At 36.6% G+C, this 25,439-nt stretch overlaps 1 protein-coding gene across 3 annotated transcripts in view; it reads right to left on the reverse strand.

Annotated features, from left to right (window-relative positions):
- The window catches only part of CMC1 (C-X9-C motif containing 1), a 40,730-nt gene that overhangs the window by 12,953 nt on the left and 2,338 nt on the right, over positions 1-25,439 (reverse strand). For 2 of the 3 annotated variants that reach the window (XM_014248676.2, XM_088053976.1), the window contains exon 2: positions 16,680-16,772. In XM_014248676.2, coding sequence (XP_014104151.2) covers positions 16,680-16,772 — 93 coding nt within the window. Of the gene's footprint in view, positions 1-2,483; positions 2,552-3,445; positions 3,519-16,679; positions 16,773-25,439 lie in introns of those variants that run through there. The other variant, XM_014248678.2, reaches the window with a different exon arrangement.

The raw sequence follows: 25,439 nt of genomic DNA on the forward strand, positions 1-25,439 counted from the left end.
ACTAGGTATGAAAACCCCTCAAAAGAGAGAAACTGTTTTTCAGTGTAATGCTTAACAGGCAAATGGCATAAAAATCTGTATGAGACCATTGACTTTACTAACACAAATCCAGGCGTAGTTTGGCACACTGAAGCCTTGGGGACACCGCTCTACCTTCTGAAACTTGATTACACTGTGCTCCTCAAACTGTATGTAGAGGGACTCAAGTTTGGAAGGAGGGGGTTGTTCAAGTGCATCTATTCTGCCTGCTCCAATTATCTTGTTTCTGATGTAAAAACATTTTAGAGTAACAGAGCATCAACAGTGTTATGAAAGAAACAGCAACAATAATCACATAAATGTGGTTTCCATTTTTAGAAAAACAACCAAAGTCTTATGAATTTATTTAGCAGTTGTTCAGATAAGCATGTTTATAGTGCATCTGCTACAAAAATACTAGAAGTTAAGACAAGAGGATATACGCATATAGCTCCAGTTTAGAAGCCATTTGTCACACTTCTTCCTATGGCATGAGGATACTTCCAATGAAATATCACACATCTATCCAAGCAATCAAGGAGTACTGGTTTTGTCAATTTCTTTCTAAAGGAGGAGACAAAGTTTATTTCTAACACATTCAATCACAGACAAATATCCAGGGCTCAACCTGCTGTAAGACCAGAAGTGACAGAAGATCCCTGTGCATTAGTCAGTGGCAGCTGAGGACACAAGACTTTGAAGCAGCATTCAGCAGCTAGGACATGAACAGAAACTGACTGAGGGTCCTGGTGCTGCCATTACAACCTCCTGTGACTTTTTGTCTTCTGTTTACTTAGGATTGAAAGTAAGGACTTTGCCTGGTTGGGACTTCAATGCTATGACTGGTTGACTCTGAGTGCATTCTCCACTGGTACAACGAACTTAAAAAGAACCTAATCTGGCTAAAAATATTTCCTCCGTTTTCTGGGTTTTGAACTAAATGAGTTTTGCTCACTGAATGCAGATGTACACATGCCTCTACCACCACAGATTTGTCAGCATGTAAGTTTTTTCCAAAGACTTGTCTCACCTTTATTCTGAAAGAAGAAAAAACCACCCAAAAGCTAGCATATGCTGTATTAATGTAAAACCCCTAGAGGGCAACTAAGCTTCAGTTTCAACCTGCATAAATATTCAGCTCCTTAACTAGTTTACAGATTATGTAAACTATTTCCTTCAACCCTGGTTTTTTTTTCCCTCATTTAAAAGAAATGAATCCTTTTCATTCTGAAATCACATTATTGCTGCCTATTTAGTGTAAGTTAATCACTGCCCAACCAGAGACTGAGTTCTCAACCCAACAAAGCTCAAATGTGCGCAAAAGAGAACAATAAAGAAAACACATGCAAAGGCTTCATTTAAACAGACAGAAAACAAGCATATGAAAGTCTGAAATCACTTTCTTTGCATTAAAGACCTTTAACAATACATCTTGTTTATTATTCAGCTTAGTATTAATTTATTGCACGGCATCTGTTTTCTTGTACAGCAGTCTGGTTGCAAGTCTCAAATTTATGAATCGAAGTTTACACTATTGAGATTATTTGCCTGTTTCCCCCTACATACCAAAATTTCAGCCTTATATATTTGGTGACAAAAAAAAAAAGTGATGAAATAGGAAACAAGATGTCAATTTAGTTATGAAAAATAGCTTCATTTAGATTTCAGTCTTTAGCTAGAGTCCAGGACTGCTGCCAGTGGTCAAAATAAAACAAAAAAAGGAAAGTAATTGGAGCCATAATGTAAAAAGCCTACATTCAATTACAAGTGCTCTTCACAAATTTTAAAATTGGTAACCAGTCTCCAGCTGAGCCTTGTTTGCCATAAACCAGCAGGCATCAACTCAGATCTTGCTGGGAGCTGAAAGATGCTATCCTGCCAGTCCACAACTGCACAGAACCCACAGATGCATTGATGCTTAATATTAGAGAAGGCAGTAACAAACCAATGGGATTCCCAAGATATGGAAGCAACCAGAGACAGTGAGGAAAAAAAACAGCTCAAAGGAATCCTTAGGAAATGCTTGCAAAATCCAAGAGTCTGTATATGGTTTTTGCAGGAGACCAAATGCCCTAACAAAAACCAAAACAAAAGCAGTGCCATCCTTGCTTTATGAATATCAAGTCAATGTCCCATATGCTCTGATCATGACAGCTCTCTTTCATTTATGGTCTTACCTCCATTTACATGTCTGAAGAGAGACTAAGAATAACTACCAGTAGAATACACTTTACCTCAATTTAGGCACCCAAAATTCTGACTGCTGAAAATCAGAAAAAGCTGATTCTGAAAGTACCTTCCTGTCCTTGATGGCTTGAGCCTTGATAAGGAAGTGGGGTAAGGGGACAGGGAAGAGAGACAGAGAGAGGACTGCAATTGGGATGAGATGTCTCCCATCCTACTTAACCAAAAATCAAAGGAGGAGTTTGAGGAGCTGACATAGTCTCCAAGGTTGTTCCACTTACAAGAGTCTCCTCTCTGAACACTGCAGAACAGGATGGAGTAACTTCTATCCTTCTTGAGCTTTGAAAGACTGCAAAACGGAGAAGAAGAAGGCTAGACTGTTTCTTGCTCACATTCATCCCCTCTGATTGCTTGAAATACAACAAGCGTTAGGTGTTGATTTTTGTCACAAATTCAGCCAAGGCTTAGAGACCTGAGCACTTGACAACTGCTAGTACAAAAATGCCCAAGTAAAATGTTATTGTACAATCAGTTCAGATGCGGACACACAAAAGATTGCAAGTACCAGATCTCTTTATAACACAGTAGAATCCAGACAGCAGTGTATCAACCTTACAATCAAACTGAAGATGGTGACTGTATTACATGAGAAACAAGGGGATTCTACCTGTTTCACACAAAAGAGTTATAGTCAAGTTACGATTTACTGCTTATGTGAAACGTATCTGGCTGAACCTGATACCACAACCCAAACAATGTTACCTTTAAGTACTTTTAACACATTCACAGAGGTGATTATTTCTCTGCTTTATTAGAGTGGCTGAATTAGCTTTCAGGCAAGTCAAGCCATTGCAATTCAAACATTAGGGCCACAGAGATTTGTAATATCAGGTCTGGAACAAACAGCACTGCAATGAAACCACTGCAGAAAACAAAATCATGAACAGAACAGAACTGTTCATCTGAATTACTGGTGAGAGCAGATAGCTGAAGCAAAAGTTTGCAACTCTGTTAAATATCTTCCTTCTGTAGAAGCAAAAAAATTATTTTTTGGGGTTGTAGTTTAGTAAATATTCTTTGCCCAACAATGAATGTTTCTCAATGATTTGTGCAGTCAGTAAGTAGTATTTGCATGAATTTGACAGCAGCGTGAAGAAGACAGATCCCCTCAGCAGAATTTTGGTTTAGAACTGCTGAAGTCTTATAGTTACTCAACAGATGGAGCATATCAAAATAAACTTACACAACAGTCTTGCTGAAGCAAAAGAATCTTTTCCACACCATTTTCATGCCCCACAAAGGACTCAAAACTTCCTCAAGCTGTTTGGAATGTATAAAATAAAATGTAAAAAATCATCACACATACATACATGAATATGCTTTTTAATGTCCTTAAATTTGGAATAGTTTTCAAAAGTATGGGGACACCTCTATTACAAAGAAAAAAGCTGACGAACCATTAATACTATCACTGAACTGTGATGAAGCATTGTTACGTGTAGCTAATATAAAATATTTTAAATATAGGACTTCTGGTGTAAGTCACTGAAGACACCAGAGAAGCTGTGAGCTCTTCTAGTACCCCATTAAAGATTAGTTAATTACTAATTAAATCTTAAGTTATATAACCCCAAACGCTATACATTCTTTTATATTTCTCTTGTCCATGTTCTATGGAAAGCAATGGCAAGTTTCTGTTCATTAACTAGATATATGCTGAAGCCTACATTTAACATAAAACAAACCAAACCACTCAGAAAAGACATGCAAAGAAGCACAAGGAGGAAATCAGGACAGGTCAGAAATGACAAAGATTATTTACACCAGAGAAAAATAATGAGTTCTTTTCAGCACTGGCCTTATGAATCATTTTGACTGGGCTGTCAGAGTCACTGTAGAAAATTATCACCCCAAAGGCAGGAAAAAAAGTAATAAGCAAGAAAGTTTGAAGCTGCAGACTGTGAGCACTCTTGTTTACTGGATCTAATTTTCTTCAACCTGAAAGCATGAGTTCTGCTTGTGAATTTAAATGTCATTTTTAACATCACAGCATTAAAGATCTTGGGGGTTTGTATTTAAAATTCTTCATGCTCCTGAAAACAACTCTGGAATCTCAGGGTTCAACACCTTCCCTAAACCATTTCAGTGACTTTGATAGAAATAGTTTTCCAGGATGGTTACCGAATAAGCCTTTTATCTTTATTTTTCCCTTTTGCCTGTTTAACATAAATCAGATCATCCTATTTCTTCTGTTTAAAGTTCTGCTTTTATTCAGATCACTGCCAGGAATCTCCCCAGTATCTGAGAACATAAATTGCTTGATATACAAAGAAAAGTTCGTTTAGGCATTAAATCCCAAAAAAAACTTAGAATGCAAAAAGCATTCTTTGAATGCTAAAATAAAACTAAGCACTGAAACATTAATCAAATTACAGGACAAACACAGGCATACTAGGTATGGCCCCAAGAGAAGATAATGTCTTCCCAAAGTCCTTTGCAGACCTGCATCCCTTTCATGTTTGATAAATGTGCCCCCCAAAGGCACTCAGGTTTGATAAGCATTTCACAGAACTGAGGGTCATGCTTTCGAAGCATAGCTAGACCAGACTAGATTGCATCAAGAAGTCCTACTTCCAACTATCTTTGTCTTTACACATTACACACTTTCTGTACATTCCCCACATATTAAACCATAGCATTCAGAAGCTCTTTTTGCAAACATTAGCTGTGTCTCCCTAAAATAACTTTTTTGAAGTCTGACAGTCTACAGCCATAGGTGAGATTACATCTCAAGGCACAACTTTGCAGTGCTTTAGTTTCACCAGCATCACAAGCATCCCATTACAGCAGAGTATGGGACATTTCTGTCACCAGGAAAAGGTGGAAAAAAAAAAGCAGGACCTGTATCAAGCCTGGCATGCAAATGAAACAATAATTTTTTAATTTTGTGCTTCAAAAAGAACTATTTAAACATGCCTGAAATGTGTTGTTGATCTGAAAGCTTGAAGGGCATATTCTGTGTATGTTGAAGAGGAGGGAAAAGAAGAACTAGAACCTCCTTGAGGATTCCAGATCACAGCCAGAAAGAAAGAAAACTATAAACTGTACAATATTATAGGTGACAAAAGTAATACAAGCAAATCTTGAACTTAAATATCAGAAGCCAAATAAAAAGGCATTATTGACTTAAATAAACCTTTCTTTAAACTTGTTTTAGGGAAAAGGTAAGAAGGCAGATCTCTTAATACCATAATTAAAGTCCCAAATTCCCTACAACCATTTCAACTCCTTACCAATACAATGGATAAATACTAAGAGAAGAATCTGTTTACTCCATCCAAGGGAAATTTTCATGCACAGATCTTCTACATTATCTTCTTCAAAATTCCTCGTATAAGTTCATTTCCTACTCATTGTTCCATCAGAATGACTACCTTCCCTCCTTTCCTTCCAAATCCTTTACTAGTATCCTTCTCAAATCTAGGATACAGCAGCTAAACTGCTTTTCTTGTTCCCTGATCATAAATTTAAAGCCTCATCCATATTTCCAAAGCACTGAACAGCTCTAGGATTCCTTGATCACCCCCTTTCCTATCCTCTGACCAGCTCTGCAGCTCTTGATTCCTCATCCAAACAATCTCGCCTTCTGTTACATGATTAAACTTCCTGTAGAGGTATCCATCCTGATTTGAAGCAGTAAATGTTCCAAGCAGTCTTTTCTGAAGGACTGTTAAAATTCAGAGGGATGACAATTCAATGTTTTATGACTGTTCAATACTGTAGCCTTTACTCCCTTCTTCGGCAACAGACCTTTAAGTAAGATACTCCTCAGAGCACAAATCTCCCCACTCTTTTTCTATGCAGCACCACAGAGACAACTACAGGAAAGCAGTCATAACAACAACAGAACTAAATTTGAAGGTGGGAAAGAGGGGAATTATTTTTTATTGTTATTAAGCAGACCTGAAAAATAATGTATAAGAACACAGTTCTGTTCAGCAACCGACAACATATCTCTACCATAAAAAAAACACCTGTGCATTGTCAGTGTTGTAACCAGAGGACCCATTAACTACTACATCAAAGAAAAAGTGCTAGAGGGACAACTCCCTCCGTTTGAGCAAAGAAATCTTTAGAACTACTGCTCTACATGGAAAAAGAAGCTGATAATGTTTTCATCCCAAAACAGGATGCAAATTTGAGATATCATTGTTTTCAGCAAACAATGAAGAACACTTAGACCAAAAAGCATGAAGAACACTTAGAAAACCACATCTTATTTCAACTTTGTGTTCCTTTATTGCCTGATAAAACCTGTGATTCCTGCCCCAATTTTTTACCGGTTCTGCTGAGTCACAACATCCTACACAAAGATACGTACAACAGGTACAGGTCTCCAACATACAGGAGATTGAAACTGCAACGCTCATAATCCCATCTCATTAAATCAAAGCATATTAAGTAAAACCACAACTCCTGTTCTGATTTCCATTTAGTATTAACTCCTGTTGAGCTTCATTTCAACTTCTGAGATTTTGGATAACCAATTTTCTTTAGCAAATACACTTAGTCGACTTCACGTGTGTTCTAAAGAATGGACAAAAGCTTCCCCCTATCACCTTATGCTGAGTACAAGGCCAATGTATTACTTTTAGGTTGCCTGAATGCTCACTATTTATTGTATTTCTGAATACACAGTAGCAACTTTTTGACCAAACTAAGTTTCATTTTCCACTGCTGAACCAAATGGTATCTATACAACACATTCTGACTTCAATAGTTGAAAAATAACCTCTTTTCTGTGTGAAACTAACCCCAGGGTAATATTAATAATTCATATACAACATAAATATTTATACACAGGCAATGGGAATATAGCATGACCTCTTAAAAGGATTAAGATTTATTTACACTAAGTGCTGCGTAACTGTTGAATGTAGTATCTAAGAGGGGTTTATAATGCAAAATTGCAGAGCAACTGCTTCATACATTGCTAAGGACAGGCAGCTAAAATAACAGCTACTGTGAGTCACATGAACTGCCATTGCTCTGTCCACCTACACCACAGTAACACCTCACTGTAACACTCTAACACTGCACCCATAGGTTATCACCACCATCAATTGAATGGATGCAGAAACCCCCTACAGAATCCCAAGTTTGCATTCATTTGCTGGTAATAAAAATGACTGACACAGAAGAACCAAAATGTGTCAACTGCAAAAGAAAACTATGGGATCAGCAAGCCCCGTATATTATGTCTGGGAAAAGGTATTAGTCAGTGGCTGGAACAGTACCCTCACCCTTTTGTTGGGGGAATAACTTGACCATGTCTCCTCCACTATGGACACTCACTTCACACGGTGCCATAAATACTGATCTAAATACCATTAAATACCCCAAGATCAGTAGATACAGGCAAGATCGAATATTTCTGTTTTTATGGTTTGTGCCAATCTTACCTTACCAGGATCCTAAGACACAAAACCAGCTATTCAACCTAACACTGTAGAACTGTACTACTGGAGAACTGGAAACAGAGCACATAAAAGGCATATACATCAATGCTGGCATCATTTCTGAAAAAAACAAGTTTGGAGAAATTATGACAGAGAAGGGACTGTTAAACTTTTGTCATCAGTGGGCAAAGAATTTCCAGGTACAGAAGTCAAATGAAGACAGCAACAATGATTCAGTTTTAATGGGGAGTTTGTCAGGGAGTAGTAATATGACTAAAGGGTAGAAATAACTGATGATTCTGATGCTTAGTTTCAAATTCAACTCTTCCAACAATCCAACAAACGATATAAAAGCACAAAGGCAATTAGGTTTTTTATTCCCTTATACACAGCTAAAGTATTTCCATTCTGCAGATGTTACAACACATGAATCCAGTCTGGAAGAATAGTTTTCCTCCTAAAACTGGATTACCAACTGACCTGGGTAATACAATAATTGTATCTCACCATACGAGCTGTGAAAGAAGCAATCCTATGGTTCAACTTTCAGCAGTTAGCTTGGGGAGCTCTTGTCATGGATATTACTACCATGTACTACAATAATCCAAAACCACACAGGTATCCCCTATTTAAACCAGCATTTGTTAAGAATATGTAATTAATCTGGGCAGTGTTAATGTATTTATGATGGGCAGGGAAATCAATTTGAAATTCAGGATCTTAGCTGGAAACCAATAAAATCTGTAACTTGAGAAAAGCAAATTGAAAGACTGGACAAAACACAGGTAATCAATCTCTTGAGGTTCTCATTTCTGAGCTCTGAACTATCAATATCACTTCAATATCTATACATAAAAATCTCTACCAGGTAAGAGAATCAAAATCAAGACAGGGATTGTAAGATATGGCAACCTGGCTGAAATTGATATTCATTAGAGTACTCTTTGCATGAATAGGAGCATTTGGACTCTGTGGTCTTTATCAGAGCCCCAGCTGGTAATGGTTGAAGGTTAATGCCTTACCCCATTCTGTTCAATTTTCTGTCCTAATTAGTCCTCTAAATCTATAGCTGTGAGCACCAAGTGTCTGTGCTCAAAAGAAACTAATTAATGCTAGCAAATTAGATCAAGTCCAAAGATCCAACAGCCAAACTCTTAAATGCTCCTTGTTAATAGGAAGTGTAGCTGTCAATAACTGCTGTTGGTGGCTATAATGAGGCCTCTTTCTTTCACTGAAAGTGATTTCATTTCTCTTTGTCCCTGTAAAAGCTGTTCCATTCCCTAATAAATAAAAAATTAAAAAAAAAAAGAAAAAAACCCCACACAACTAAGTTGCAGTGGTAAAACTAGCAGTCTGACCCATTTCTTGTCATCAGCTGGGCTGAAATGACATGGATGGGGGGAAGAACAAAAATAATCAAACCAGGCAAGTTCCCTCCCTGAACATTTTCTTCAAAGTCCTAAAAACTTGTTAGAACACTGAAATTTCTATCACCAAGCAAGACAATATGCCCTCTTATTTCTTTTCAATAAATTAGCTTAGAGTAGTTAATGCTGTTATCATTCACTCAAACAAACAAACAAACAAACCCACACAAATCTAGAATCTAATTTCTTCAAATTCTAATTTACATATAGCTGTTTTCTCTGCCCAGTTTGTTGGAGCAAAGCTCAATATACCATAATCCCTCTAGAGATTGCATTAATTCACATAGTTAAATGTGACGAGAGTAAAAATGTTCATTGAAATATATAGCATTGAATATTTTTCCAAAATAAAAGCTATTGTGTGCAAATAAGAACATCATATAAAAACTCAGCATCTTACTCTCGAGGAATGCTACCCAGAAAAAAAGCTCATAGCAATTTACTAGCAGTATTAAATATAACTGTACACTATCAAAACATCTAAAATAATTTAAATAACTGACAACTGCACAACACATATAACATAATGTAATACCAATAGTTTCATACAGGGTCATGCCATTGCACACAATGTGAATATAATATACTTCAATATTCAGATAATAATATCCAGATAATAAATACAGCAACAGAGGACGACAGTTTCCTTCCATTCTCCACCTTCAGTTTTGTTGCTGAATTGAAACTCCATTCTCAAATTATACTAACCTTTCTCTCACAGAAATGGATTTGGAGATAATAATGCAGCATGTTTTTTTTCATTCTCCTAAGAGAAGGCTATTTTGGTCATAAAAAAATCTGTGATTCTTCCACTGTAACCTCTCCGGCTTTCCACCAAACTCTGAACAATATGGTCATAAGCATATGTCCATGATATGGACATGTAAGCAAGTTCTGATCACAGCAGCTCAGTTAAAAAAAAAGGGTACCAGCAGCTGTCATGTTAACTCATTGATTTTTATCAGTCACTTGATCTTTTTGTTTTGGTCAATTAGAAGATCACTTTGTTCCCAGATACTCCTAGGAGATGTGAACTTGAAAAAAAAAATTTGGAAGAACTATATTTTCATAATGATGCAAAGTGGATGAGCGAAGTTCAGCTTTAAATGGTGATTTTAGTTTTAATTTGCTATAAGACAAGAACACTCATCAAAATTTTTAAGTAGAGCTGTCATGTAATTTCCCTCTACTCTGAGTCTTAGCATCTTCTGATGTCAGAACTGTAGGTACCAACAGGTTAATCCTCCCTCAGCATTCAACAAGGGTTGGCAACAATAAACAGAACTCCTTTTGCAACGCCAAGGAAAGTGAGCAACATCAAGCAAAATTTCCTAAGGATTTCAGATAATTTCATTATCTGCATTTCTGATAGGAAAGTATATATAAAAAGAATGGATCTTTTTAAGAAGGAGTATCTAAAGGTGTGCTTGGGCATTTAAATGTACAGCACCACATGTAGTTCAATCAGAAATTTCTTCAGATTTATGGACCTTGCTATGTCAGGTGTAAGGGTCATGGTCTAGAGCAGGTGGCCCCTACGGGGACAGAGATAATGTCAGTGACAGGACTGTTGAGTAACTGCACATTATCAAAACTCTGGATGACACTGGTCATGCTCAACTGTAGAGAAGCCTGCAGTAGTGTTGCATCCCATCATCTTCACTAAGTATCAACACGTGCCCTGAGGAGAGGGCTAATGGGAAATCTGGAAAATGGGAGGAGGGTGGTTGCTTGGAAATGTCCTTTTCCAGCCACACTTTCCAAACCATTTTTAAAGCCCTACCAAGTATCATGAGATTTTTTCAGCAATGTAACTCCATTTGCTTTAATTACACAGCTCCTACAGACATCAGAACCAACACAGCACTGTTCTCCAGTGAAGGTCCTCAACTTGGCACAAGTAGAAATATCTTCCTTGTGTGTCCCTCGTAAAAATTTTCAAATAGACTAACAAATTTTTTTTGAAAGGACAGAAGAACTTGTCATCTTGATCAAATGGATGTCTCCCACAATACGCTTAAAATAAGAAATGGCTACGTTTACTGCACCATCTTTCTAATGGCAGAACCAGGCTGAGTTGTTCCTGCAGTCACACTGAAAAGCATCTAGGTCTATTTCCTACTTGAATCCCTCAATCTTATAATGGAGTCTCAGTTACAGATGTCTACAGGTCCCTCTTTTTGACCTTAAAAATCCAGATGATGTGACACTAACAGACAACAAAATTCAGAGGAAAGAAGTTCAGAACTTAAGCCCCTTGTCTCTGGAGCAAGTTGTCCTTCTTCTAGGAAAAAAAAAGGTTGTGAGGTTTTGGAAGGTGGGTAGAATTGCTTTACAATACAACAAATACACAAAACATCTACAATAAATATAATAATAAATAAATAATAAATATAACACAGAATTAATTTCATTATTATTATGACTCTGGGACCCAGGAATTTCTTTTTGGAACTTCAATTCAAGACAACTTCTTCAGAGTCTAAACCCACAACATCTCATGGTCAGTCGTTTCTATTGTCCAAGCCAAGTAATGCAAAATTAAACCAAATTAAGCTGACAATCCAAGTCTGTGTATTTCTGTTACCAAAAAAAATCCCCATCAAGTTCAGTTTCAGAATCTGTAACTTTGGACAGCAGAGTAAGTGCTCTCGAGAAATTAGAAAAACTTTTCTGTAGAACTGATCAAGAATCAGCCACAACTCTTGCAGGTTTTTCCATGACTGTCCCTACTTTTAGAGCATGGAGTTGTCCCTAGTTTTAGAGCATGGAGTCATGGAAAGCAAAGCACAGCTGGATGAAACTACAGAAATTTTGGTGTACTAAAGGCCACCATTCTGATGAAAAATGCTAACTCCAGGTTCCTGAAATTTGCTACGATTTTGCCTTGAAGAAGCTTATTCATATTTAAATTTTATAACTGGAAATTAAAGCAAAACAGCGAAACAGTTTGCTTAAGAAATTATTTCATAAAAGCAGTAAGTGAGGCAATGACTAATAAATGATCCTTTTAGTTACTTAGGTTTGAAATGCAAGGACATGCTGATACAGAAATATATAATGTAATATTATTTCAGGCAAACTCGTACTACGGTTTGTAAAAATACAGTGAAACATTCCTGTACGACAATATTTTGGGGTTTTTTTGTTTGATTGTTTTTTGACACTTTTGCCCACAATTTCATGTACACACAGTGCATGGATATGAACACAATGAAGCATATTTACATAATGGTCACAGAAAATTGACTAGTGTTTCCCAGAAAGCACATTAAAAGAATTACTACCCAAGTTAATAAAATTACTAATACATCCATTTTCACTGAAAAAAACTGCTTGAAAATCTTAAATCACACAAAAACCATTTTGATACTGAGAGCTACAAAATTCTTAAGAAACATGCACCACACAAGAACTGGAACAATCTGCAAAAAAAAGCTGTAAGCAAATTTAAATAATCTAAGTAAAATGAAATATGATCAGACACAATATTTGTTCTTAAAACTTATCAGTTGGATATACTTTCCATGGTTATTTCTTCCCTAAGCCATTTTGGTAGGCTAACAGCCAAGCACAGCAATGAGCCACCCATTTAACTGGGTGGCAGGCTCACTTCTTAAGTTAACAAAACCTTTATTTTTTTTATTTATTTTTGTAACCCTTGGGGTTTCTTTTCCCTGGACGGCTCTGGAACACGCGCTGGACAGGCTGTCATTACTTGCATTATTAGCTCTGATAAGCACACAGCTCTAGGTGGTATAGCTGCAGGCTAAGGTACTGGGCTGGGTACAGATGGACCCCTGTGCTCACGCAGAGCACTATTGAATGTATAGGGGCTCCCCATAGGGACACATGTGAACCCAGCCTGATCAAGCCAATTGTAAGGGCCCATACTTGTGGAACAGCTTTATTTCCTACACTACCGATGCATTTATCACAATTTCCTAAAGACAAAAAGAAACAGAGGTCTACTAATAGGAGTTTCTGAACATGAACTTAACATAAAGCAGAAAATCCTACATTGAGAGCAAGTTAAATGAGTATCCCTGCCCTCAGTGTAAACAACTCCATCTCAGGCATGTGTGTACACTCCACAGCACACAAACCAAGTCACAAGAGCTTTGATTACTTAATTACACAGCTTATGTTCATAGCTTATAATTGTTTACAGCATAAAAAGCATAGCCTATTTACTCTGATTAACACCTATCCCTGTGTACTAACAAGACAAATGTATTCCAGGAATAATCTCACAATGGATTTCTAAGATGGTAAATCTACTGATCACAAAACTGCTTAAGCTTCATTTCCCATGGTTTGGTCTCTCCCCTCCACCCAGATGAAAAGGTGTACAACAGAATAACTGAAGCTTTGCTACCACCATTTTATTTTAATAGAGGAATTAGTGTGGGATTTTGCCTGCCTTTTTTTTAAAAAAAGTATGTTTCAGAAATACTCAGTTTCTACTTCTAACTTTCACACAATTTGATCAAAGCTGGCTCACAGGTGACTGAGGAATGATGGGGAGATAGATGTATCCACAAACCTTATTTTCCTAAAGATAAAAAACTAAACTCCATACAGAAGAAAGAAGGAAGAAATTATACTTTTGCCTAGCATCACAGAAAAACCATAACATTTGGCTTTAAAATTTATGGAGGGAAAATGATGGAGAAGCTGCAAGGTCCACAGTTCACAGCTCAAGAACCTCAATATTGGTCGCTGCCACAGAAAATGAAGATGCTGAAACCAAAGTCCTCCTGTCACACGAAGTTCAGAGGAGAAAAACACATACACAGTGTCCCTTTGGTTAATCTCAAACAATATTATACAAATAGCAAGCCATCAAAATACTTTTAACCGACATCTTTCAAATGACCCACACTATTGCAATTGCTTTTCATCTTCATTTTTTCACCAACAGGTATATAGTTCAAAGTAAAAATGATTCAGCTATTGTTCAAATGAAAAAAAAGGTCTGTTAAGTCCTTCTGGCAGCACTGGAAGGCACCTGATGCCACCTGCCTTTGGCAGATACTACTGTAACACTTCTTTTTTATATTTTTTGGAGACTCTCTAAAAGCAGCTGCCTAAAAATACACTAGTCCACTTTACCTAGACTTGATTCTAGTCATGGAGTGCTTTAAGGACAAAACTCCAGAAACTTCCTTTGAAGTTTCTTAAATAATAGCGAAACACAAAAAGCCACATGCCATCAGGGAAACAATTGTTCTTACTGCCATGGTAAAAGTCACTGAAATAATTCAGGTAAAACAATATGGCAACAAACTAAAATGCACTCCTTTGTCAGTAAATACTGTTGGAAGATGCACAGAAGACACTGATAAAAATTTGAAGAAACAAATGTTAAAACAAGTTACACTGTGTGGGAGGTTTGCTATACAGCTGAGTGAAAGTACAGAAGTTTTTAACTTCTCACACCTTGAGGTATTTGCATTTCAACTATGAAATGCCTTTTTTTTTTTTTTTTTTTTTGTGAGCCACTGAAGGAAGGATGTACTGGAGAAGATCTATTCTCAACAGGAAGTGGCTTCTTGAATAAAAAAGAATGTATTATGGAAAAACTGTGCGAATGTAGCTACTCATGGACTGGCTGCTTTGACTGGAATAAAAAAGGGATTCCAGTCTAAGGCTACAGAGTTAGCACTGCACATGAAACTCCTTCACTGCACCACTCAGAGGTGAGCTATTGCAGCAAAATAGTTGGAGCCAGGAGTGCACAACGTGCTACAAGATGACATCAATATTATACATATATACACACGCACACACATATATATGTATAAAACTTGACAAAAACAAGCCCTTCAAACAGTGGCATCTTTACCAGACTTTGTAATGAGATGGGATGGGGCCACAAACATCCCTGGCAGAGGTTCATTCTCCAGATAACTTGTGGCAAAGCGCTTAAAAGAGTTGTCATTTCAAAAAAAAATGTGTCAGGTTTGACAAGTGCTCCAAATCCACTGACCTTTTCAGTTATGACAAGTGGCTGTGAGTAGTTTGCTACCTAGCAGAAATCTCCAAAAATTAAATACTCAATGTGTCCCTTCAAGGGGAAGGTGTCATTTTAACAATGAGTAAGAAGTAACTCCTTTGCAAAAGAAACTTGCGCTTTGGAGAAAGCATTTAGAAAATAAGTATTTGGATATGATTACCTAGTTATGTAATTTTTGGTTTGGTTTCGCTGGTGAACAAAACGTGTGTCACCGACAAAAACCTCCTATATCTGTACACTTTAAAAGGATATAAACAGAACTTTCTAACCTACTAAAAATCTTCCCGAAGAGAGTTTTAGGGGGTTGAAAACACTGATATGCAACACCTTGTAGTTTTGAACAAAAAGCTAATTGACATCAGGGAAGAAGATCATTTATTAACCCAATTTTAAGCAAAACAATTGCAAAACTTGTGGATACGACTGAAAAATGAGTATAATTAAGTAAAATTAAGTAAGTGAAAGCAACTATGCAAATTCATAGATCCCCTTCCATGGTGATATATGCATCTCTGTAAGGTATCTTGTCCAGGCATGACACCCATTAAGATCAAGTGCTGAAATAAACTAAACTTAGAACCAGGTATTCAAATCCCTGTGTCTCAGTGTTAAAGATTTTAAAAATTATGATGCGTATTCAGTTGTACGGATCTCGATAAAAAGAACTGTTACTAACAGTAATCTTGTCAGATTGATAAACAGCTTAAAAACATTTTAAAGTACTGTTTATTTCATCTTTATCTGATCTTTTTTAACTTCTATTTTTACATTTATAGTGTACATAATATGTAAGTACATTTAGATAATTTATAAATTAATATACCTATACTGGGATTGTGCAGTCAGAAATTTTTTACTGATGGGGTGCATGAACAAAAGAAGTTTAAAGAGCACAGATCTGGATGACCAGATGCAAATGCCCTCTAGTGAAAGCTGACACTTGTACAGAGTAATTCCATGACTTTTCATCCACTCTTACAGCAGCATTCTTGGCTAACCTGTGTGTAAGTAGCTCTCAGCAGAGGTGGTTACACCACTTTAAAGAGTTATTGTCCAGTACTCTTCAAAAGTAAATGAAAGCAGAAGTACACTGCATCACTCTATTTCAACATTTGTCTAGTAACATGTGTGTTTATGTGCATGGACCATTTCAATGTTGGGGCAAGAAAACGATGCAGTAAGTTGGGAATATTTAAACAAATTTATTATAATGAGAAATGCTTTAACTGGAGGTTTACATGAGACAATTGAATTTATATAGGTAGTAAATACTTAAATACAGTAACTCTTGTGCTGCTCTGTCACCACCAGACTGAGATGTGAAAAGTTTTTTATTATTCATACTAAATTCTACAGCCCTTAAGAACAAGTCATTTTGGAAAACAGTCCACATCACTAAGCAGCCAAAGCGAACACAACAGATTTATATGTTTCAATACTGGTTTCACAGTGAACTGATAGGATGGAGATCACACATATTAATTCTCTGACTACGTGATTTCAAAGACAAGGATTATCTCCAGGGCACAAAAGTGAATACATCTGATCTCCTAAGGAATATTTGACTCTTACCTTGCACCTTATCTGAACACAGCTCCTTGGCTCGATCCCTCATTATTTGTGGAATCAAAACATCTTTTTCTACATGTCTCAGCTTAGAATTTTCTGCAAGAATGAAAAAAGATAATTTTGAAAAAAAAAATTGTTATCTATACATCAGAAAAAGTCAATCTAAAGAAATAACATTGTTTATGTAACATACAAGACTACACTAAAACTGTCACAAACAGCAGCAGAAAGTACCATGAAAGCACCACACAGTTTAAAAGGATGGAAAGTCCTAAATTTGCTCATACAAATATGATATTAGATAATAACAGATAATAGTTTATTATTATTATATTATTTTGATAATTATCATTTAGATAATAATAGATAATAGATAAAAAATATGAGCATTATCCTGAATATTTCTACTCTGTTAAATGAGCACTATGAAACAAAAATAAAGGAGTAAATTCTGGCAGCACTTTTGAATTTCTGCCTTACTGAATAAAAAAATCTGCATACAGACAGCACAGCAGTTAAATACTTTTATTTCTGGATACTAGTATTTTTCTATGCACATGATATGTATGTACTCTTTCATTCACTGACACAAAGCTGAGAAAAACAGCACATATAGAGCACAACCTAGAATTTGTGCGGTTATGTGGGTAGACTTCAGTTCTACAGAAGAAAATGTAGTCTATTCAATGGAGGATCTTTTTCATTGAGAAATCCAACTTAAAAGGAAGAAATGCTGCTGCCTGATTTCTATACTTAAAAGTAAATTTGTAGTTTGCTTTCAGTTGTCTCCAGAATTCTCTTCAGTACAGCTAGTGATTTGGGATAAACAACACAGACCATTATGAAAAAAAAAATACTGCTTTTCCAAAACCACTTTATTCAAAAAAAAGGGATGAGAATTTATCAGGAATAGTTTTTTACTTCTCAGTTTCTGAGTTTAAAAACTTTTAAAGAACATTTGCTCAATCCAGTGCAGTTACACCAAATACCTGATTTTCATCTTCAAACACACTATTTATTCAACCTTTGAAGTTGATATCACATTTCAGAATAGCACCAGTTAGGATGCTCACATGTCAGAGTTATTTTGGGTGACAATCATTTCAATTTAAAATCGCTTATTAAAAAGGAGATGAAATGAAGAAAAAGTGTAATGTATTGAAACTAAGGAAAGAAGCAGGTTTTAAGTTACCTACAGCTTACAAACACTTATTCAGAGCATTTTTGGTTACCTCTCCATTAAAAACAATCAAAACCAACATTTGTCATTCTTAAGTCATCATCTTTTAGAGTTTACTAATGCCAAGAGATTACATTATGAGATTACACAGTATTACATATGTGATACTACTAGTGGAATCTGGCAACAACAGAGGATTACAATGAGTAATATACATTTAAAAGACATTTCTCCTCAAAAATATCCTTCTTAGCATTTCTACAGCAGGGAAAAAGCCTCTATTATATGTATGTACATACAACAAAAACACTAAAAACAAATAGCTCAGGACTTAGATTTGCTTCCATGCTCTGATTTTCATATTAAAATATTTCAAATATCAGATTTCTACAAATATATTATTTTACAGATAAAATATTACAAATATCCTTAATTTTCATTTTCTGCAGAGCATCAGTGCAATGACTGTACCAAACACTTGCTACAGTACATAGGCAACAGACAAGATAGAGCTGTCAGAAAATGTCCATGCATGTTTTATAAACAGGACAAATCAGTTCAGCTGAATGACATGGCAGGAACTGGCACCACCAGGCTATGTGCCTCAGCTCCACTCATTCCAGTCAAAGCAAGCTGGCAAAGCCTTCCTGTCCTCTCCCCATCCCTATGATGCTCTTTTCCCTCTGCCCACACAGATAGGCTCAGCAGCCCTGTGGTGAATGAAAGAGGAAGTTAATTTCCTTTAAAGGTAAATACATTTCCTGTTAGGCAATTTTTCAGCTAGGCAAATTTACTGATCCTGTGAACAAAAGTTCCGTGTATAACTCCAAAGCTGCCCATATGAGGGAATTCTGTGAGACTAGGACAAGAGGAAAAACTGAAGTACCATGAGTACTACTGGCTCAAATGACAGTCTGAATTTCTGCTCCCCACACTTTCTTTTTCTAAACTCAACTTGGCTATACTGGTGCTTGCAGTACACAGAGTACAAATGCAGATACAGTTAAACAAGTGGGTTGCCACCTGTCACCAAAAGGGAAGTTTTACCAGCCCCACATTGCCCTTACCCACACCCATCACATCATCATTATTATGCACCTAACCACACAGTGAGCAGGTCAAAACAGAAAACTAACTCAAATACATGCAAAAAAGTGCTTCTCGGCTGATTCACACTTTGGAGTAATTAGATCTACTTATCTACTTCCCATAATTAGCATTACAGAATGTCCTGAGTTGGAAGGGACCCACAAGGATCATCACAAGACCAACTCTTGGCTCTGCACAGGTTCAACATGGAAATGTAGCAGAGAGAAGTCCTTAGGGCCTGGGAAGAACAGCTGGGCTTCCCCTGCTGGCAAAGCTAGCCAGAAGCATCCACGATTTTCACAATGACAAAGCACAGGGCTTCAGTGCAAGGATCAGCTATCCCACCACTGACAAAGAGAAGTGGGTACAAATTCAACTAGGAAGGCTAGAAAGGAAACAAGACACAGGGCCATCTGGAAAAAAACAAGTAAGCAAGCAAAGAAAAAAACCCAAAAAGAGAAGATATCACTGATAGCCAAAAACGGTCAAAAAAGAACTTGAGTTTTCTCTTAGGTTAAATACCCAATCTTCTGTTTGATTATTCAAAGGAAAAGGCACATAAGATTGATAGCAAGGAGTAGCTCTACTGGTGTTAACACCAGCACAACCAGAACCATGACAGAACTGTGCTCCAGGCAAATTCCTTCTTTTTAGTCCCATGTTGTCAAGTCTACAAATGTTGAAAATGCAGGAAAGAGAGGGCACATCAGGACACTGGGCAGCATCCAGTAGGAAGAATGAGAAGAGATCTACAACAGTACTTCAGAGATAATTATACAACAGTATAAAGGAAACTACAGTAAAGACTGTTTATAATAGCTTTCTGTGGTTGATCAAAACTCTCAGCTGCAAAAGCTCTTTACTGACATGGAAAGCCAAGGACCACAGCTGGTCAGTTTAATAGTTTTCATTATTTTTGTAAAAATGACCAAACCCCAAAAAAATAATATACATTAATAGGAATGAGGACATCCCAACCACTAGAACACATCAAATTCACTCTGTATGGCAGCTGGGAAAACAGATGACAAATAATTTGCTGGCTTTTTAGCCTCTGACCAAAGGACCCAGGATGGCCTTGAGAACAACAGGAGCACGGTGCAGAGCTGTGCTGAAAGCAGCAGACCTTTAAGGTGAAGAGGAGAATGAAATACAAAGCTTTACAGTCCTAACAACAAAAGGGACTGTAGCAGCTTCTCATATTAATTAGGACAGTATTACAAGAAGAGGATACCAAGACAAAAGCTTTCCTAGAAGAGTGATCTGAGAGAAGTCATATCATCTCCCCACTTTGTTCAACAGCTGGTAACTGACTTGCTTACCCACCTACGACCTGCTGGTAGTTAACAGCTCTGCTCTCAGGTCTTTCATGACTTCGGGTAGCAGGAACATAGATTACTCAGGAAAGTTGAAATCTGCTCTACCCAGATAGTTAAAGAGGCCTCACACTTTCTCCATCTAAGGGGAACTGTGGTCAAGCAATTCCACTAACAGTCTTTGAAATCTGCATTTCTATTTATACAACCTATAATTTGGATTTTCTTGATTTTTTGTTTGTCCACATTCAAAAAATGCTCCAAATAGTACTTTAAATACTATTGTTCTTTCATTAAGAAACACAGTATATATGAAAAACAGATAAAGCTTTAGTAACTTTATATTATTTTAATTAGCAACTGTACTATCTCATGTTTTTCTTGAAATCCCACTTCTATCAACTTTTAAACATCAGTTACATTCCTTTCTAGCAAAAATGCTGTATCCAAGTGAAAATACAACACTTCAAGAAAAACATAAATTTTAAAAGCAATCACATTCACTGTTTTGGAAGACTGGCTGAGAAATGTGGAGCCATAAAGGGGACCTTCTTGTTTACTGCACTTTAATATGTTTTTCCTACCAGTTGCCATCAAAGGTAAGCAGCTGTGAGTAGACAGATTTCTAAGATACCTTTATTTTTTAAGTGAGAAATAAAACTTGAAAAAGTATCAATGAGAATTTCAGCACTAGAGTGAGCAGTTACTAAAGTGAAAAGGGAAGAAACCCAAGGAGTTGCATGTAGAATTACCATCTCATCACATTTGAAGAAAATCTCCACTGCAAATAAGTTTTTTTCCTTGAAGGGAAGGTCGTGTTTTCATCTACGATGAGTCTACTAAAACTTGAATTTAACAGCCATTCTGTGATTTCCTCCATATGCAGACCTATAGTATACACAACAGTTGAGATGGTTTGGAAAATAATAAGTTTATAACTAAGTTGCAAAATTGCATTAATTTAGAGGATTCAGTTATTTCTCATGTCACTCAGTAAAAATTGTTTCTGTAAGGTAAATATTCCATTTCCTTACAAAGTTTTCCTTTAAAGCACTTGCCTATGAGCTAATTATAAAAATACACTGGAAAAGTAAACTTTTCTTAATAATAGAAGGAACAGCACAGTGTCCACTGCCTGCTTATTGGCAAACATTCCTTTCATCAATCAGACTATTGGTTCTAGACATTAATTTTTTTTTAAAAAAAATCAGCTCTATTTTAGTGCACCTATAACAGTGTTTTGAATAAGCAAATATAATTAGAGCTTATTATTATTAGTACTCCTCCAGGAAAATAATGCATTCAATTGAAAATTTCATCTCCATTATTCTGCCTAGCTTATTCCCCTTGTATTAAATAAAAATTACCATTCTTAGGTTAATTCATGTGAATCATTTATGTATATGTGCATCATAAAAATTTATCCAAAAAGTCTGTATCATTGAATATATTATCAACTACTCAAAACCTCAATTTGAAAACACTAAGTCACACATCAGAACAAATTAATTTAGAGACAGACCCATTAAAGTAATGGGAGAAAAAAAACCTTATCTTTCTAAAATCTTAGGGTCTTTTCCTACAGTTGTAATTTGATGCATCAATTAATACTTTAAGTATCCAATCCTGTGACCTTTGGGAGGGCTTCTGTGCCTTAACTGGCAAGGAATTCATGAGGTCAAAGTTAAATTTTAGCATCCTGCTTTGTAAACCTCAGTCCTAAAAAACCCTGCAGAATCCTGTCAAAAAGTAAAGAATTTTATCAAAGACATCCAGTGTGAACTGACAGATGATAGACCAGGACCAAACAAACACATTTATATTTATGTGAAAGGCTACTGAGTTTGGTAATTTCATTTGCACATCGGTGTTTGCATACAAACTAGAGCCTTAAGTAGTGAGTTTCTACTGAGGTTTTAAAGTATAGAAGGACAATATGAAATATCAGAAGTGTTATCATCCAAGTGAAACTAGATCTGTGATACCCCAAAACCCTGATTTAAAAGCAAAAGAAACTTATCAATGCAGCTTTTCTATGCAGTACCCTTCTTTCTTTTTCTTTAAATGTATATGAATAAATTTATTTGTATTGAAAAAGTTCCAGATTTTGAGATCTTTCTAATACTGACATCATTTTAAATTAAGATGGAGTACAGAGATGACAACACCAGGGAAAATTTCCAAAGCTTTAACTTCTCACCATTCTATCATCACCTCAAAGTCAATTTTCACCTTTTTGACTGGCTGAATTTGTTATCTTACATTTTGCTTTGGGGCTCATGTTCCTGCAATATGGCAGTACTGGATTATGAGGATGCTGTTTGCTAAAAGTGAACAATGGCTGCATTACAGCAAGTCTGTAATACCTAGAAAGAAAAGGAAAAGCAGACCTGACAAAGCACACTTTCTTGTTAATTACATGCAGATTGCAAACGCTCATACATCTAGTGAGTAATAAGTAAAGCCAAGCCGACACAAGGAGATATTTTTACACTGCTGATCACACAGCAAATCCAGTTACAGGGCCTGAAAATTAATTACAGATTAGGACTTAATATTTACTACTGGAAATAATGCAGCTTCATTAACACATGGCCTGTACCATTGCTCAAGTATGACGGACCTTTCTCTGTTTCTTACTCCATGTGAAAGTAAGCAATAAATTCTTGGACACTGTTCATGGTTAGTTAGAAAGGATGTAGAAGAAACAGGGATTATACACTTGAGATTATACATACTTGCTTAACTATGACGGCCAGTTAGGAAAACTTTGGTTGTGAGCTACCTAGAAAGGGAACACCTCAGCCCACCTCAAATCCCATTTGATAGCAGATGAGAATTTCAGAAAAATGCAGAAAACACAGAGTAACAACTGGGGCTGTGGACTGACCAAGGATTAAACTAGCAGAGCCAGCTCAAATTCCACCACCACTGAAGAACTTCTGAGTGCTTCACTTGGTAACTGATGCAAAATCCTCAACACAACTTTCTGTCACTTAAATAAAACACTGTGCAGCAGGATTTCAGCAACCAAATACACATTCCAGGGGTTTTTCTGAGATGTCAAAATATATTAACAGTACAGACACAATTCAATTCCTACATGTAGGATAGGGCTGCACACTTTTTAAAAAGTCAAGCCCAAATATTTGAGCACCTCTTGTCTGAAATCAGTCTCAAGTGTATAATCCCTATTTCTTCTACATCCTTTCTAACTAACAGTGAACAGTGTCCAAGAATTTACTGCTTGCTTTCACTTGGAGAAAAAAACAGAGAAAGGTCCTGAAAAAAACACAATCTGAATCGTATAAACCAAACAGATCACATAAAATACATCTAAACAGTGACATAAGAAACTGTGCAATAATTTGCACCAGAAACAAGAGATGAGTAAGAGGTAAATCCAACATAGAAAGAGCAAAGTATTCAATATGGACAAGGAAGGGATGCAGGAAAATCTAACAACCAAAGAATCATAACAACCCAGTTATTACAAGAGGAGATGTTAACCACCTAAGATTTGCCACCATGCCCGTTACCATTAAACAGCTGCTCCAGCACTACATAGTCCTCCTTACCAATTTTCAGAAGCGTGTGACAAGTTGTAATGAAAAACAATGTAAATCACAAATAAAAGTTTCATTATAGAAACAGATCTGCCCAAACTCCTTGAGAGCTTGAATGTTTAGCTCTTTAGCCACTTGTTTCAATATAAAATTTATACCTTTCATTCCAAATAAAGAACATCACACACAAATAAAGAACAAGGCTTATGAATAACAGGACCGAATACCACTCTTCCTGCATATTTTTAAAAAAAATTATTTAAATGCAAGTAAGGATTAAAAGACAAATTAAAAACGATGCCTACCTTTGACTTCTGTACCTATGTAGTAAATGAGCAATCAGTACGTACAATATAAATGAATGAACATCTTGGAAACTAACATCAGGGATATGATCAAAACACACCAGTGTTCTCTTAAGTTTTCGAGCGTGAGGTGACAAGGCTAAAAGCCTTTCAATTACATTAACACAAGGATTGCAGATGTTATTCTGGCAACTTATGTTACTAATCACAAACTTACCTAAAAGACGCTTAATTAAAAGTTGAAACAGAACAGCTGAAAAGCAACTTTTCCTTTTACTTCTACATTTTTTCCCTTTAAATTCGACATTGCTTTATCCTCCATTATTTTATCTTTTCTATCTTTTGAAGCTATAATTTAATTCTTTTCAATGTATTCTTCTAGCTCTAGCCTTACTGCCCTTGCCACTATAAAACAAGTCGCATCCATTCTGCAAGCCAGAATTTCTCCATCCAGTGATAAAACTGCTATTGTATTTAACAACCTAGACTTCCACCTGACTTGAAGAAATAGACATGTTAAGTAACTTAGGAAAAATCAGTCTTCAGACCCTCCGCTTTTAAGCCCTATGTCAAGGATAGGCACCAAAACCTGTATTGTCTATCTCAGCTATTGTCCATGACTCCATTTTACACATCTGTGAATCTTCAACTAGGGATCCAAACATCACTGCCTGAAAATGACAGCTATAACCAAGTGCACATTAAAAATAAAATGAGCTTTCTCATAACCCATGGCCTCTACTACTAAAAACAGCACCCTACATAGCTTTGGAAGTGGTGCATACAAAAACCAAATTCAAGGCTGGGCTGCAGCACATTCATTTTGGAGAAGGATAAAACAAAATAGTGTAACATTTTCCTAAACTGGGAGATGTTGACTCCCTCAAAGGCAGAGAGGCCCTCCAGGAAGACCTAAACAAATTAAGAGCGGAACAATCACCAACCATGTGAAGTTTAACACAGTTTAGTACCTGGGATGGAGTAATTCTGGATGTATAGACAGACTGGGGAAAGAGCATCTGGAGAGCAGCACTGCAGAAAGTGCAGGTCATGGTGGACAGCAAGTTGAATGTGAGCCAGCAGTGCCCTGGCAGCCAGGAGGGCCAATCCTGTCCTGGGGGGCATCAGGTACAGCAGCACCAGCTGGGCAAGGGAGAGGATTGTCTCGCTCTGCTCTGGAGAAGCTTCACCTCAAGTGCGGTTTGTTTTGGGCACCGCAATACAAGAAGGATATAAAACTTCAGGAGAGCATCATAAGGAGAGCTACAAAGTTGGTGTGGGGCCTAGAGGAGAGGAAAGGCCTAGAG

Source organism: Pseudopodoces humilis, chromosome 1 (genome assembly GCF_049639895.1).
Source record: "Pseudopodoces humilis isolate 2021_Gansu_Grassland_sample_001 chromosome 1, ASM4963989v1, whole genome shotgun sequence".
NCBI lineage: Eukaryota > Metazoa > Chordata > Aves > Passeriformes > Paridae > Pseudopodoces > Pseudopodoces humilis.